At 36.4% G+C, this 13,783-nt stretch overlaps 1 protein-coding gene across 1 annotated transcript; it reads right to left on the reverse strand.

Annotated features, from left to right (window-relative positions):
* Window positions 1–1,240: 1,240 nt before the first annotated feature.
* On the reverse strand, window positions 1,241–12,613 carry LOC120636521. Its single transcript, XM_039908033.1, has 8 exons — window positions 12,430–12,613; window positions 11,860–11,976; window positions 11,049–11,126; window positions 10,379–10,432; window positions 8,457–8,498; window positions 5,342–5,548; window positions 4,134–4,325; window positions 1,241–1,524 (listed from the first exon to the last, which is right to left on the reverse strand). Exons 1-8 carry the CDS (start codon window positions 12,611–12,613, stop codon window positions 1,241–1,243), a joined length of 1,158 nt encoding a protein of 385 aa, XP_039763967.1.
* Between the last annotated feature and the right edge of the window lie 1,170 nt (window positions 12,614–13,783).

Raw genomic sequence — 13,783 nt, forward strand, 5'->3', positions numbered from 1 at the left:
CCTCGAGGGTGTGCTGCGCAGTGTCATCCGCAGCACCGCACTCATGACACGACGGGGTCGGTTCCCTCCTCGCGACACGGTGCAGGTAATGACCGAAACAGCCATGGCCTGTCATAACCTGCACGAGCCGGAATGAGAGTGAACCATGCTTCCGCCGAATCCACTGGCCGAGGACCGGGTGCATGGCCTCTATGGTGCGTTTGCCATAGAGGGCATCTTCCAGACTCGCTTTCCAGCGGTCCCGCATCCTCCGGGTAGCCATCCGCTGCACCTGGCCAACTTCTTCGAGAGCCAATCGTTCCCCTCTCGCGATGTGACCCTCCCCTGGCGCCAAAGCTGGATCCGCCCTTGTAAAACACTAGGTACTAAATAACAGATCATTGATTTTACTAGTTACCATCCGCGGCTATGTCTATTCATCCGTACCTACACCAGGATGGCGGATCAAATTAATGTGATATTTTCCAAGGGTCCTTAGATGGTGTCGGTCTCGCCAACATAACCAGTCACAGAATCACTTTCTCTATAGGGGCAGCAGCTAATAGGCACGATCAGTTGTACAAGTGATGACGAAGAGGGCATTGGGTCAATTTGCCCGCTTAGTGACTGGATCGAGTCTGGTTTGTGGGGTTGCAACATTTTCTATTAATTGACCAGTAACGAAGCTGGTAAAGAAGGTAAAATCTTAACCGGGATTAAGTTGTTACTTTCGACCCTACCTATAAAATATACCAAATTTAGCAAAAAGAGGCTATAAAATAAAAATCTTTCATAAGAATACTGTTTTGAATGCCAACATAAAAAGACGAATAGTTAATAAGCTACCGCCACATGACAAGCAAGCTGCTTTAAAACTACCATCATAAAATAACGCAAAACTCTTTCAACAACTCATTGGTTACGTCCATCCCGTGTTAGTTTCATACCTGGTCTCCCCTTCTATTCATATCTATAGACTCTATGTATGTATGTAGGTACTATTTAGTACAGTTTAAGGATAAAGGGAAGAAGGATATTTCATCAGTTTTCCAACACTTCATGTTGAATAATGATGACCAGTGATGCAATCCTGACGTTTAAGTTTGTTACTGTCAGATTAGCCGGTGTATGATTATTAAATAGATCGAAACTAAGTATACATACCTACTAGACATGACAATGCATTCCTTTTTGCTTAGAAATTTTAGTGTGGATTCTTCTTAAATACTCAAATATTTAGTTTCAAAATAAGCCCCTTAGTTTAAATAAAAGTTCGACATAGCGCGTTGTGGGGATTGGTGAAGCAGAAAGCGTGGTTTTGTGGTAAAGGTACAGGGTAACGGGTGCTATCTGCCAAGTACGCTTTTGTTGAGCCACGCCACAAGATTGAGAAGCGATGTCCAAAGCTACCAGGCGTAGCAACAGCTCCGAGCTCTTTGACAAGTTCTTCCGCAGCTTGCGATAACTCTGGCTCTCTCACTCGCGTTGTTGGTATACCATTACCTTTTGTGTTTCTGGGTAACGGCAGCGGTTTTTTCCTGAGAGCTTAAAAAAAAAATCTAAAATTAAATTAAATTCCGACCTCTGTATTAAAATAGATATGTTATTGCAAAAATAATGCATTAATGGCAAATGATACATTTGTTCCATTAAAGCATCGATAGTTTTTAATCGGCTCGTTTTGATATGTCTTTTGCGATATACTTGTGGTGTATTGGCCACGTATTTTCACACTATATAGAGTCGACATCAACTCTGTTTAAATTAAAGCATTGGAATATGAGCTGTGTTTTGTAAAATAAGACAAATTTTTGAATTATTTTTCGTTCGCGACTAGTGGAACCCTTCTGCTCATTAAAATTCACTTTCTGGCATGACAAAGCTCATATTTCAATAACTTAAAAGGAGTCGAGCTGGTGTTGGATCGATAAGTTGTACGGAGGCCGTCACAGTAAAAACTGATTTGATTAAGGAAATCGGTCACGACAACTGGCCTGATTTTCGCAGTGGAAAATGATCTCAACCGGTTGTTTTCAGTTTTGACTGTAAGTAAATCGAAATATTTAGTTAAATTCATTTTATGGCAATAATAGTTGCAATTCTGTTATACGTAAATGTTTAATCTCTAACAAATTTAAGCAAAATTTGAGGTACGCAGTTTTTTCAGAGTCTTTATGAAGACATGTCAAAATGTACCTACGTCGTCAAATGCATTTAGAAACTAAAAATAACATTGAGATTTTGAAATCAGAGTAGGCTCAGGTACTCCGATCGCTTATACCCGTTTTCACTAACGACGCGATGTCACTAACAAGTCAATGCCTAATCAAATAAGATTCCTAGGCATACATCAACCGTTTACAAAATATAGTTGTCATCTAAGTGTTGGTGAAAGGTTTTTTCTATAGACATCGCTTAATCATCAGGCATTCGCTTTAGGCGATGCCTAGGTTTAGTGAAAACAGGCGTAAATTTTAGGTTTTTTTTATACTAAGTAAGTTAGTGGTAAGCTCACTGGTTAGGGCTTCAGCCTCCATTTCGTGGGGACCGAGTTCGATCCCCGGCACGCACTTTCGGGGTTATGGTGCGTTTTTAAATCAATCAATTTAAGTATGAGGTTCTTTTACGGTGTAGAAAAATTCTGATAATGTTCTCGAAGGCATGTGAAATCAACAACTCCGCACTGGGCCAGCGTGGTGGACTACTGCCTAAACGCTTTAAACGCCAACAGAAGATGCTGTTATTAAACTTGTCAATTTTGTCTCTAATAATCTTGATCGTAAACAAAAATGCCTATCTATATTTATTGATCTAGCCAAGGCTTTTGTCACCGTTTCTGTACCCTCCATTTTACAGAAATTATACGCGATTGGCATTCGTGACACATCATCAAATCTTTTTAATAGTTACTTGACCGGCAGAGTACAAAAGGTTCAAATTGATAACAACTTTAGTGATGACTGCTCTATACTTTATGGAGTGCCCCAAGGTAGTATCCTTGGTCCAACTCTCTTCTTGATCTACGTAATTGAACGATGTCAAATTCACCTCAGGAACGGTAACATCTTTTCATTCGCAGATGACACCGCCATCGTATTTCTAGGGATAGGGAGGGAGTTGGGAGGAGGTATACTCGGTAGCTCAAGTAGGCCTTCAGAATGTAACTGATTGGTTAAAATTAAATCTGTTAACGCTTAATGTAATCAAAACCAAATATATAGCATTTTCCATTTCACCGAGGATAACCTTACCTCAAAATACTCTTGAAGTTCACAATTGTGATAACACTCAGTCTGTCACCTGCACCTGCCCACAAATTCACCGCGTAGAAAGTATCAAGTACTTGGGAATCATACTTGATGAAAAGTTATCATGGATTCCACAAGTACTTCACCTGTTTGGACGCATTGGAAAACTAGTATGGGTTTTTAAGAAATTAAGGAACAGTACGTCAACTATTCTTTTTGTCCATTACCCTCAAGATACATTCATCCCTTACATTTGATCCCACATTCCCCGCTAACAAACGTAGAAGCGACATTGTTTGCCGTATCACTTACAAGCCTCGAACATCCTTCTTTAAACACCAACATTCATTCTTAGCTCCCTATATATATAACAAGATAAATAAAAAATTAAATATCTATCCTATGACTAAATACCTAGCTAAAACGAAAATTACTACATGGCTACTGCAAATGAGCTATGATCAAACGGAAGAGTTCATTCTATCAAATATATGACATCCCTAGCCATCCTGTAGAACGTACGAGTATCTGTAATATAAACACACACACACACACACACACACACACACAAACACACACACAAACACACAAACACTAAATCTAGTGGAAAATTTGTATAATTACTGTACTATAACTCGGAGGTGGGCGGTGGTACATGCAGCACAGTTTTTACTATTGCAGTGCCACCCTTGCTAGTATTTTAAGTGCCTTTGTAACTGTTCCAGATAAAGATTTATTATTATTATTAATATTTACCGAAAATATAAGCCATTAGAATTTTCATTCTGAGACGAGACCCGTGCCCTGTAGTGGACCGGTAATGGGTTGGTCATGGTGACTTATATTAATATTATTGACACTCTACTTAACGGCTACGTTAGTAAATCTATTGTAAAATGAACTTACGTCTTGGTGAACTATGGTTGCCAATGGTTTCAATTTTGCTTTTCTGGGCAGTGTATTGGGATGATGATAACTGAGAAGGGTTCGTATAAACAGTATCTTCAGTTATCAAAAGATTGTCAGTCTTCTCGGAAGTAGGTCCCGATATTCCTGGCTTAGTAACAATTTCATTGGAAACATTTGTGCTACCGCCTCCTATAAGTAAAGCGGCAGTCACTAATTGTTTAACATTTCAGTACATGAAGTATTTTTAGTATAATAGGTAGTAGCTGTTCGAAGTCGTCTGTCAAAAAAATTATCAGCGCAAGAGATTAATACCATCTGCAACATAAAATAAGTTGGTGCCAAGTAAAATGTAAAAAATGGCCTTCTAGCTTTTTCGCAGTACCTAGATACATATAACCAAAGTCGGTCTTTTGTGTCAAACTATTATTTTATACGCTTTTTAGTGGCTGATTTGCAATTATCCAAATTATAATAGCCAAATATCCGCTGTTCATAACCTTTATCTTGGCTTTAATGGTTAAGAAGTTCTATCGACACTTGACCATCAGCTCCTTGATTGTGACGAGCAAAAATGACCAACAACTTACCAATCGTATAACACAAAGAAAATACTCAAGTTCCTTTAAAAATACTCTGATCGCTATAGATTTTCCTATATACCTATCTGATGAGTTCCCTCGATTTCTCAAGTTTCTGAACAATAAATCTTCACCAAATTAAAATGAGACCACCTCTGGATTACAACGTACCAAGCATATCGTATCAAAATCGGTTAATAATATGGTGCAAAAAAAGAAACATACAGTCGCATTGAGAACTTTTTTGCTTCGCTCGGAATCTTTGATTACCATATTTTCCAAACTATATTTTTATTATAGGTATTGTAATAATTGAGAATCATAGTGGAATCATGGCTTTCATTCAATCGGCACGACAGAAACTTCGATTGCTATCCTGCCACTCATCAAATTATGTGACCTGCACGCCAGAAGGATTTATAAGTACTGTAAGTAGGCTGAAGTCAATCAAACTGGTGTAAACGATGAAAAGTAGATCAAAATACCTACTCGCTGACATCACTGAACAAAAACATTGGCGTAGAGCAACAAGCATCATTATTTCTATTGAAGTATTACTAGTAATAACTATCTAATTTGTAAAAAAATATTTAAAAGTACATTTATTAAAATAATATGGTTACTGACCGACAGAAGTGAAAGAAGATTCTGGAACTTCGATATAGGCAGTATTTTTAGTCTTAGCGGTAGAGGCAGCTGTTGTCTGCTTCTTGCTGGATGTTTTCGTGGTCGTTGTTGTTTTCGTTGATGTTGTTGTTTTGTTGTTGCCTGGTTGAGGTCCGAAGTCTTCGTCGTAATTGAAACGTCGCCACTTCACCGTACCAATGTTCGCACCTTAAAGTCGCTTTGTATTATATTTGGCAAATTATGGTGTACTAGCAGTTCCCCGCGACTTCGCGCATAACTGTCGATACATTTTCTTAGCAAACTTCCACCTGATATACTATAAAATAATTCGACCCACCGCGTCGCATCACCCGGCCAAGCTTTTACTTATTTTGCTTGGCTCCTATTTAGTCGTGATGTTAAAAAGAATTGAATCATTTAAAGAATTAGGCCTGTGAGCTTACAACTACTAAGTAGTAACATATTAACTCAATGGAATAGGCGAGGGGGCCCGTGCCCTAATCATACTATTAGAATAGATAGGTATGAATGAATGAATGAATGAATACACTTTTATTGTACACCACAGAGAAAATTTACAGAGATACAAATACAACAGCACAATAAGGTAGAACGCACAATTTGGCAGCCTTATCGCTAAATAGCGATCTCTTCCAGGCAACCGAAGGCATACAAGAAAATGCTATACGAAATTAGTAGGTGGTACAACAAACATTAGTGAAATATTAGGATTTTAAAATAAATTTATATATAAAATAGTACATATTAAACATAACATATTAAAGATATGTACAAAAATATAATATGCATATATACAAACATATAAACATACAAATACTCTACTATAAATACATAATTAAAAAAAAAGAACCCTCAAAAATATATGGAATACGAAATAAACAATATAGAATACAGTGATCATCCCATCAATGCCCGGCCGATACAGACAAGTAGTGATCCTTCACTTGTTTCTTAAACTACTTACTTGTTAGTACGCAGATATTGACAAAAAATATAAGTATGAAACTAATAGAACCATAATAAATAATAAATTTTAACAAAGAATTTAGAAAAATAAAACGACCCCAGCAATGGGATGAACGTAGGACAAGCCGTGAAACCGCTGCACTGCACAAAGATAATCAAAAAATAATTTTCTAGATTTTTTTGAAGTACAGAAGGAGCGCTTCGATGGTGATCTACTTTCTACGGTGCCTGGATAGGCTATCAAATAAAACATTTTTTAAATTCGACTGATAGTTTAATTGTGCGTTCAAACAAAAAATTGGTTGCCTGTAAAGTCGGTATACGGGCGAAAGTTTTACGTGACAACGACTTTGAGTGGTAAAATAATTTTAATGTGAATATTCATTCGTATAGTAGGAAGAAGGATGAAATAATAGTAACAATTTAAAACATTTATTTATACAAAGAATTATATTTAAAACATTAATTTATACAAAGAATCTCGCACTGAATTTCATATTAACAAAATTTTATTTTTACCTTTACACATACATACGTATTTATATACAAATATACATACAATAACTTGCAATACATTTGCGTACAATGAAACAGCGTTTACTACAAAGGGACGCGTGCCTTTCACTTTTTATGTCTGTCTCTCTCGCTCTTAGGCGGGCTAACCATGCCCGAGTGGAAGGGACGCGTGCCTCTCACTCGCTCTCATTGTGAGCGCATAACGTGAGCGGAGCGTAACGCAGTTTCTTGAAGTGTCACCCGGCAAACCAATTTATAAGACGTTGTCACGTCAAAATGCTAAGGCATTATCTCTATATTAAATAGTGGTTAGGTAAATGATCACGCAAGTGGCGTTTATCAAACAGTTTTTTATAGAAAACCGAATTCGGTAATATTTTTTTTACCTTTTCATGCTCCCGTATTAGTACCTACATACTGATCACTATATCTACGTGCTTCTTTGTTGATTTTTTCACTCCATCCAACGTAGCATGTTTTGCAATTACTTACGTATATTTTGTTAGGCGATAAGAACACCCAGCTAGGTTTCACAGAGGCTTATTTTTAAACCAGGAATCCTAATCCTTGTAGCTTTAATTCAAAGCTTAGATCAAAGTCGCACCAGAAGATTGGATTCTTTGGATTGTTAATTTTTATTATTTAAAATTGTCATTTCATGGAACTGTTTCGTTCGGCTGTTTTTCTCCTACTTCTTTTTTCTGTTACCAGTTTAATAGCGAATGAATTTTCAATTAAATAAAACAGCAAAAGTTTTTGCTCTTTTATGTTATATTAATTATAATATATTATATTATAATAATTACTACAGCGAGGTTACTATACAATTGATGAATTTTTTAATGACAAGGTTGCTTGGAAGCTTCCGGCTCCGCTTTCAGCTCACACAAGATTTCTATCTTGTGTGATGAATGAATGAATGTTAAAATGCAAAATGTAAATTGTTGATGTTGGAAAAGAGCAACTGCTGAGTTTCTTGCCGGCTTCTTCTCGGTAGAATCTGCCTTCCGAACCGGTGGTAGAATCACTACAAACAGACAGACTTGACGTTTCAAAAGTGCTTATATTAGGCCTACTTGAAATAAATAAATTTTGAATTTTGAATTTTTTTTTAATTTTAATAATTAATGAATGGGTTTAAAGGATTTTGTTGTTTTTTTTCGTAAAATTTGCATATGTAGTAAAAATATAATCATCCATTTGGGAGTCAGGAAATAAATCATAGCACTCAGCACTAAACGAACTACATTAATAATTTAAACACGAGTAAAAATGTTTAGCGCCCAATGAAGTGGTCACGGATCAGCTATAATATAATAAAGATTTTGAATTTGTTTGATTGAACGCGCGCTCTCAGGAACTGCTTTTTCCAATTTGATATTTGTGTTGGTAGTATCGGCACGGAAGTATGTAGTAAGTATGACGGTATTTTTCATCTTTAAAAGTTCTAAAAAACAGTCTGCGACAACATAATATCACTCATACGCGGTCAAAGTCGTGAGGGACCGCTAGTAGTTATTAATTGCCCAAGTACTTTTAAACGTTTTTGTTTAGATTATTTATAGCTCCTTTATTAATTCGAACCATATCTCAAATTATTCATCGTACTTACCAAAGTAATCTCTGCTGTCATACAGCCTTCTAAAGGGCACATCTATGTGACAGAAAACAAAATAATGCAAACGTTATAAAGTGTTTCAAAGCAATTTTTCAGAAATATTGCTTCCTGTGTTTACCGAGTAGAAATTGATGAGTAACAACTTAACACGATTATGACAAAATTATGGCACCTAGATCAATAATTAATAATTATTGAAGCTAAATACCTAACTTCTTAGCAGTAATAATAATTTTTTCTCATGGATACTATTCATACTTACTTAAAGTATTAATTACAGAAATGATATCAATGCCCCAAACCTACATTAGAGCAGTGTTGTCGGTCTGTACTCTATAACCCTCTCTCCCCAAGGAATAAAATAAAACAAATGGACCGACTCTAAAACTGTATTTTAAACTTCTCTATAATTCATATTACTTGGTTACTAAAATTACTCTACGGCATGCTTTCTTCGGTGCGGAAGACCACTGGTTCAAACTCTACCGTTGCTCTTTTATTAAATCAATTGGAACAAGACTTATAAACACAATTACAGCATTGTCATATGTTATAACGCTAGGTCCTTTGATACAAGACATATAAGATAGGTCAAACATAACTTCTATCATTACTTATAAGACTTTTGGAACAAGTTGTTTATATAGAACAACCTTAACTAATACTCGCTGTAAAAAGTATGGCTCCATGTACGATACCTAAATAACCCAAATGATATAGAGATATACTTATCTGATGCAACATCAGGTACGACCATCGTACCAACAACTTATCATCACTCCATCGCAAGTATTTACGTCTCTCGTTCCGCCACAATAATATTTCATTCAGAATACAGTTTCCATTATAAATCATCTATTCCCAATTTGTAACATTCTATCACCATACTTTACTTTTTCTCGATTTCCTCAATTATTTAGTTCAAAGCCGTGCTAACTTTTCTTTCCCGCTAATCGATCTTGTTAAACTCGCGTCAACCCTATATATCATATATTTTTTACAGAGAATCTAGTAAAGGCCTTTATTTTATTTTCAAAGCACTATGAATCAAAAGCACCATCACAGTTTATTAACAATGGTTTGTTGATATATGTAATATAATCATCGTGTTTATGATATAAATATATATAAAAAAGAGAGAGAGTACTGTAATTCCTTATTTCGTAACACACGCACCTCTAACTTTTTAAAGTTGTGTTCATTTTAACAAAATCTTTGGCTGAACAAAGTGACATCTATCGCAGCCTTCTGGATAACCTCAATGGCATGATAATAAAATATTTATACCTATATCACCTTAAAAAAACCCAGCGCCATCTCTTTGAATACTCATGAACTACTATTGATCACGAATAAACTATGACGTAATTTGGATATATTAACTACGGTAAAACCTTAACAGAACAATGCATCGGTTTAAGGAACATATTTACCGATTGGTCAGGATGTGGAGGGTAACTTTATACATTCAGCTTAAAATACTGTCAAGTTGCAATGCAAGTATATCTCGTGCAATGCAATGCAAGTATAGTCGCCTATGGGCACCCATAGGTAGGTGCCATGTTATTTGTTCAATGTCCCTGTACATCGTCATCAAAATTATAAATTACCAGCCCACTACAGAGCACGGGTCTCCCAAGGCTCAGAATGAGAAGGATTTCGGCCGTAGTCCACAAGTTGCGAGCAGGTGCGTTGGTAGTATTCTGGAGAACTTTCATGCAGGTTTCACGATATTTTCCTTCACCGATAAATCAAGTGTTATTTTTTTTTTTGAAAGCGAAAATAAAACCTTACAAGGTGCGTGCTATGGATCAAACTTTTTCCTTCCCTGAAAGGGAAAGTGAGGGTACCAACCCTCGTAGGCTATTACCGCTCTTACCCTACACGCAGTAAAATAATAATGAGCTGGACCTTACCATAGTAATAAAATGAAGCAGGTGGACGCCAACGACGTTGACGCCGAAAGCCATCTGTAATCAAGTTTTGTATATTAAGTGCTAAGGATTAGGTAAAGTGGCCCTCCAACCAGCAGGGTTATTCTGTATCTCAGTCGATACTAACTATTTACCTATCCGCTGTTAAAATTTTCTATCACAAAACGCCCAAACCATTATTATACTCAGTTGGAAATTTAAGTTTCAGAATGCAAATGATAGATTTACCGGGTTATTTTGTTTGGCAACCTTTTACAGTGGCTAGCTACATTTGGCGACAACTCGGCACAGAATCGGCCTGCTTAGTCAATTTCATAAATACAAAATCACACCCAGGATACATTTATGATAGTGAAATATAAATACAGGGAGAGAACATGAAGATAGTATATTTATAATTAATTCATATACTACGACAACGCACACATCGCCATCTAAGCGAAGTAAGCGTAGCTTGTGTTATGGGTACTGAGACTGATGAATATTTTTATGAATAATATACATAAATACTCATAAAATACATATAAACACCCAGACATTTATGCTCATCCCATTTATGCTCAACCCACGGCCTTTGACTCAGAAAGCAGGGTCGCTGCAAACTGCGCCAATTGGCCGTCAAATCAAAATTCAGATACAAGTAGGTACTAACTTAGGCCGCGTTGAGCATTCCAGTTTGAAAACGGCGTCGCTGGTGAATGTGGGGGCGCTACGTTATCCTGAAGAGTACCTATAAACGACAGTGATAGATAAAAATGTAAATTTTTTATTGTATTCTATACCCCATGAATCTCACCGATGTAGCCTATGAAAATATTCAATGTGTTCATTTTATTTAACTCGTTATTAGTTAGTTAAATCTTAGATAATAAATAAACTATTGGACATGAATATGTACCAAACTCAGGTAAAATAAATGATTGTTCATTCTTATTTTGATTTCAGAGCCGCGCGCTGTCTCTCAGTATTCGGTGGTTCATCTGTATGTAGCCTTCTTACGCCTTAATACCTATTAATAGTTTTATTATCTGTTAGTGCTAGTTTTTTTCCATAGTTAGGCACGGTATGTTTTTTCCCTAGCGATAGCGTAGGCGGTAGGCTTCATCATTATCTTTAGCCTACCCCATTAACTATAACATGCGTCGTCTCACAGAGGTGGAAATAAGTAGCTTTTAACGAGGATATTCCAGCAAAGCGGGTTAGCACGCATCGGAGGTTGATAAGTTGTGATACCTTAACAACTACCGCTACAATAGGTAGGATTAAAATAGAATAGGTACTCCAGAATATAATTCGTTTCCACCTTTCAAGGGCAAACCTCCCCACGATGCAACAAGGCGGGTGGGAGCTTGTTAAAATTTTGATTTATAATTTACGCACAGCAGTCGCTTTCTATTCGATGGTTAATGTGAATTTACCGTTACTTTTAAATTATAATATGCTACTATTTAGATCGTCATTACGTGCTAATGAAACTTGTGACGGTTTTTCCGCAGTCGTAGCGCAGGTTTGCGTGTCAATCGCGTGCAATTTTGTCCTGCCTTGCAGTTTCTCATTCTCCCTGAGAACTCTGGAATATTCTGAAAAATTATTATTATTACTCATGTACAATGTTAAAAATTATGTCCACAAAGAAGACCGCAGCGCTGTATACAAAACCGCAAAAATATTTTCTTACTTTTACTGTCAATCAATATCCTATAACAGTCCTTTCCCGGATTAAATGCCTTTTCCAAGCTCAAAGGCAGTGTTTGCCCATAATTACCAGGCTGGGCCATAGTTACAACTGTATAATATACTATTATTATCAGTAACATCTACAGTAAAAACACCAGGTAAGTCAAAAATATTTTTTTGTGTCTTAGTTGGAAAGCTCTTATCAGGTATAGAAAAAATACTCCTTCTTTTCTTACACTGTTATGAAAATTATAGGTAACTTTAGGAATGTTATGAAAATTATAGGTAACTTTGCTACCGAGCGGCCTCACTCCTGTTTATAATAAGTAACTAGGTATAAGTCAGTGGATAAAGACCTGATTTGAGAATTTCGACGAGTAACAGTGCTTGGTCTAACGCAGCGCGCTCATCAGATCCTGTAGATTTTCTCGCGCCTGCAATGGGCGCTGCAATTTCATGCGCTCCTAGTATGTGATGCAAAAGAGTCCACCAACACAGTGACAAGTTAGCAGTCCATCTCGTTTTTCGTACCTTTTCCATTTGATTTCAAGAAAATTGAAAACATTTTTACAACGCAGCTGTTATTTTCTAAAGAAATCAATTCGATTATTCTGAATGTTTAGCAATAAATTGTGACGATGGTTTATATTTTATTTATAACAGTTGAACTATTTTTATAACGCTGCAAATGCAATAAAATTGCTAGAAGAAAATTGTTTTTTGACGCAACTATATTGCGGCAGATTATAAACTTAAACTAAACGTCTAAACCATACCTACCTAGTACCTACAGCTCCAATGGTACTCAAAACTACGGGTCAATGGAGAGGAGTTTACATTTACAGCCAGCTTAGGATGTCCATGGACATCTATATTAAGCTAGCAAGACCAACATCTAAATTAAGCTATTAATTAAAAATAGACGCCTTGTGGACATAACGTAGAATTTTCAAAAATTTAAAGTAAGTATGGTGAAATGTGCAGTATCAAGTTCTTAAAACGATTCACGAAGTCAAATTAACTGGCTGAATGTAGAAATTTGAAATTTTGGGAGAATATTCTTTTTACTGTTGTAAATAAGCTGTGTTCATTTTGCATACCGTTTTCAAACGGTCGAATGAGGGTATAAAGGTTTTTTTAAAAATTATAAAGTTCTTAAGATAGCTTTGACATAAAATCATAAAGAAGAAGTAGGTACAATTTTTCCTTCCATCAATGGTAAATTTTTGTACATCGAATACCTATCGAGATTTCGCGAGCATGCAAGAACAATATTTTTTCTTTAGATATTTAAATAGCATGCATAAGTTACTCATATAATAAGCTTATATCTAAGGATTGAGAGAAGCCTTCCAAGATAAAATTCAACATGTAGCGGTGAGCTCCAGAGAACAAATGAATTCAATTTATAATAACGCCATCTAGCGGGTGGTTATTGAACCGCAGTATGCTTACACTAAAAAGGCTAGGGTAATTCAGAGCACCCGCACGCGTTGAGCCACTCTGTGCCGAGCTAGTTGGTTACCATTGCTAAGAGATGGCGCGAGGATTAAAATTTTGATTGAAATTTGAATTGTGTGTCCACACCGATTGCATAACTGCTGAGTTATTGTGTGCATCTCGGCCCATGGTAGTTTAGTATATTTCCAATAGATAGCGTTAATTTCTGTTATTACCGATATTACGCAAACGCGTTTGGAGCGTAGTAAA

Source organism: Pararge aegeria, chromosome Z, assembly GCF_905163445.1.
Source record: "Pararge aegeria chromosome Z, ilParAegt1.1, whole genome shotgun sequence".
In the NCBI taxonomy this organism is placed as follows: domain Eukaryota; kingdom Metazoa; phylum Arthropoda; class Insecta; order Lepidoptera; family Nymphalidae; genus Pararge; species Pararge aegeria.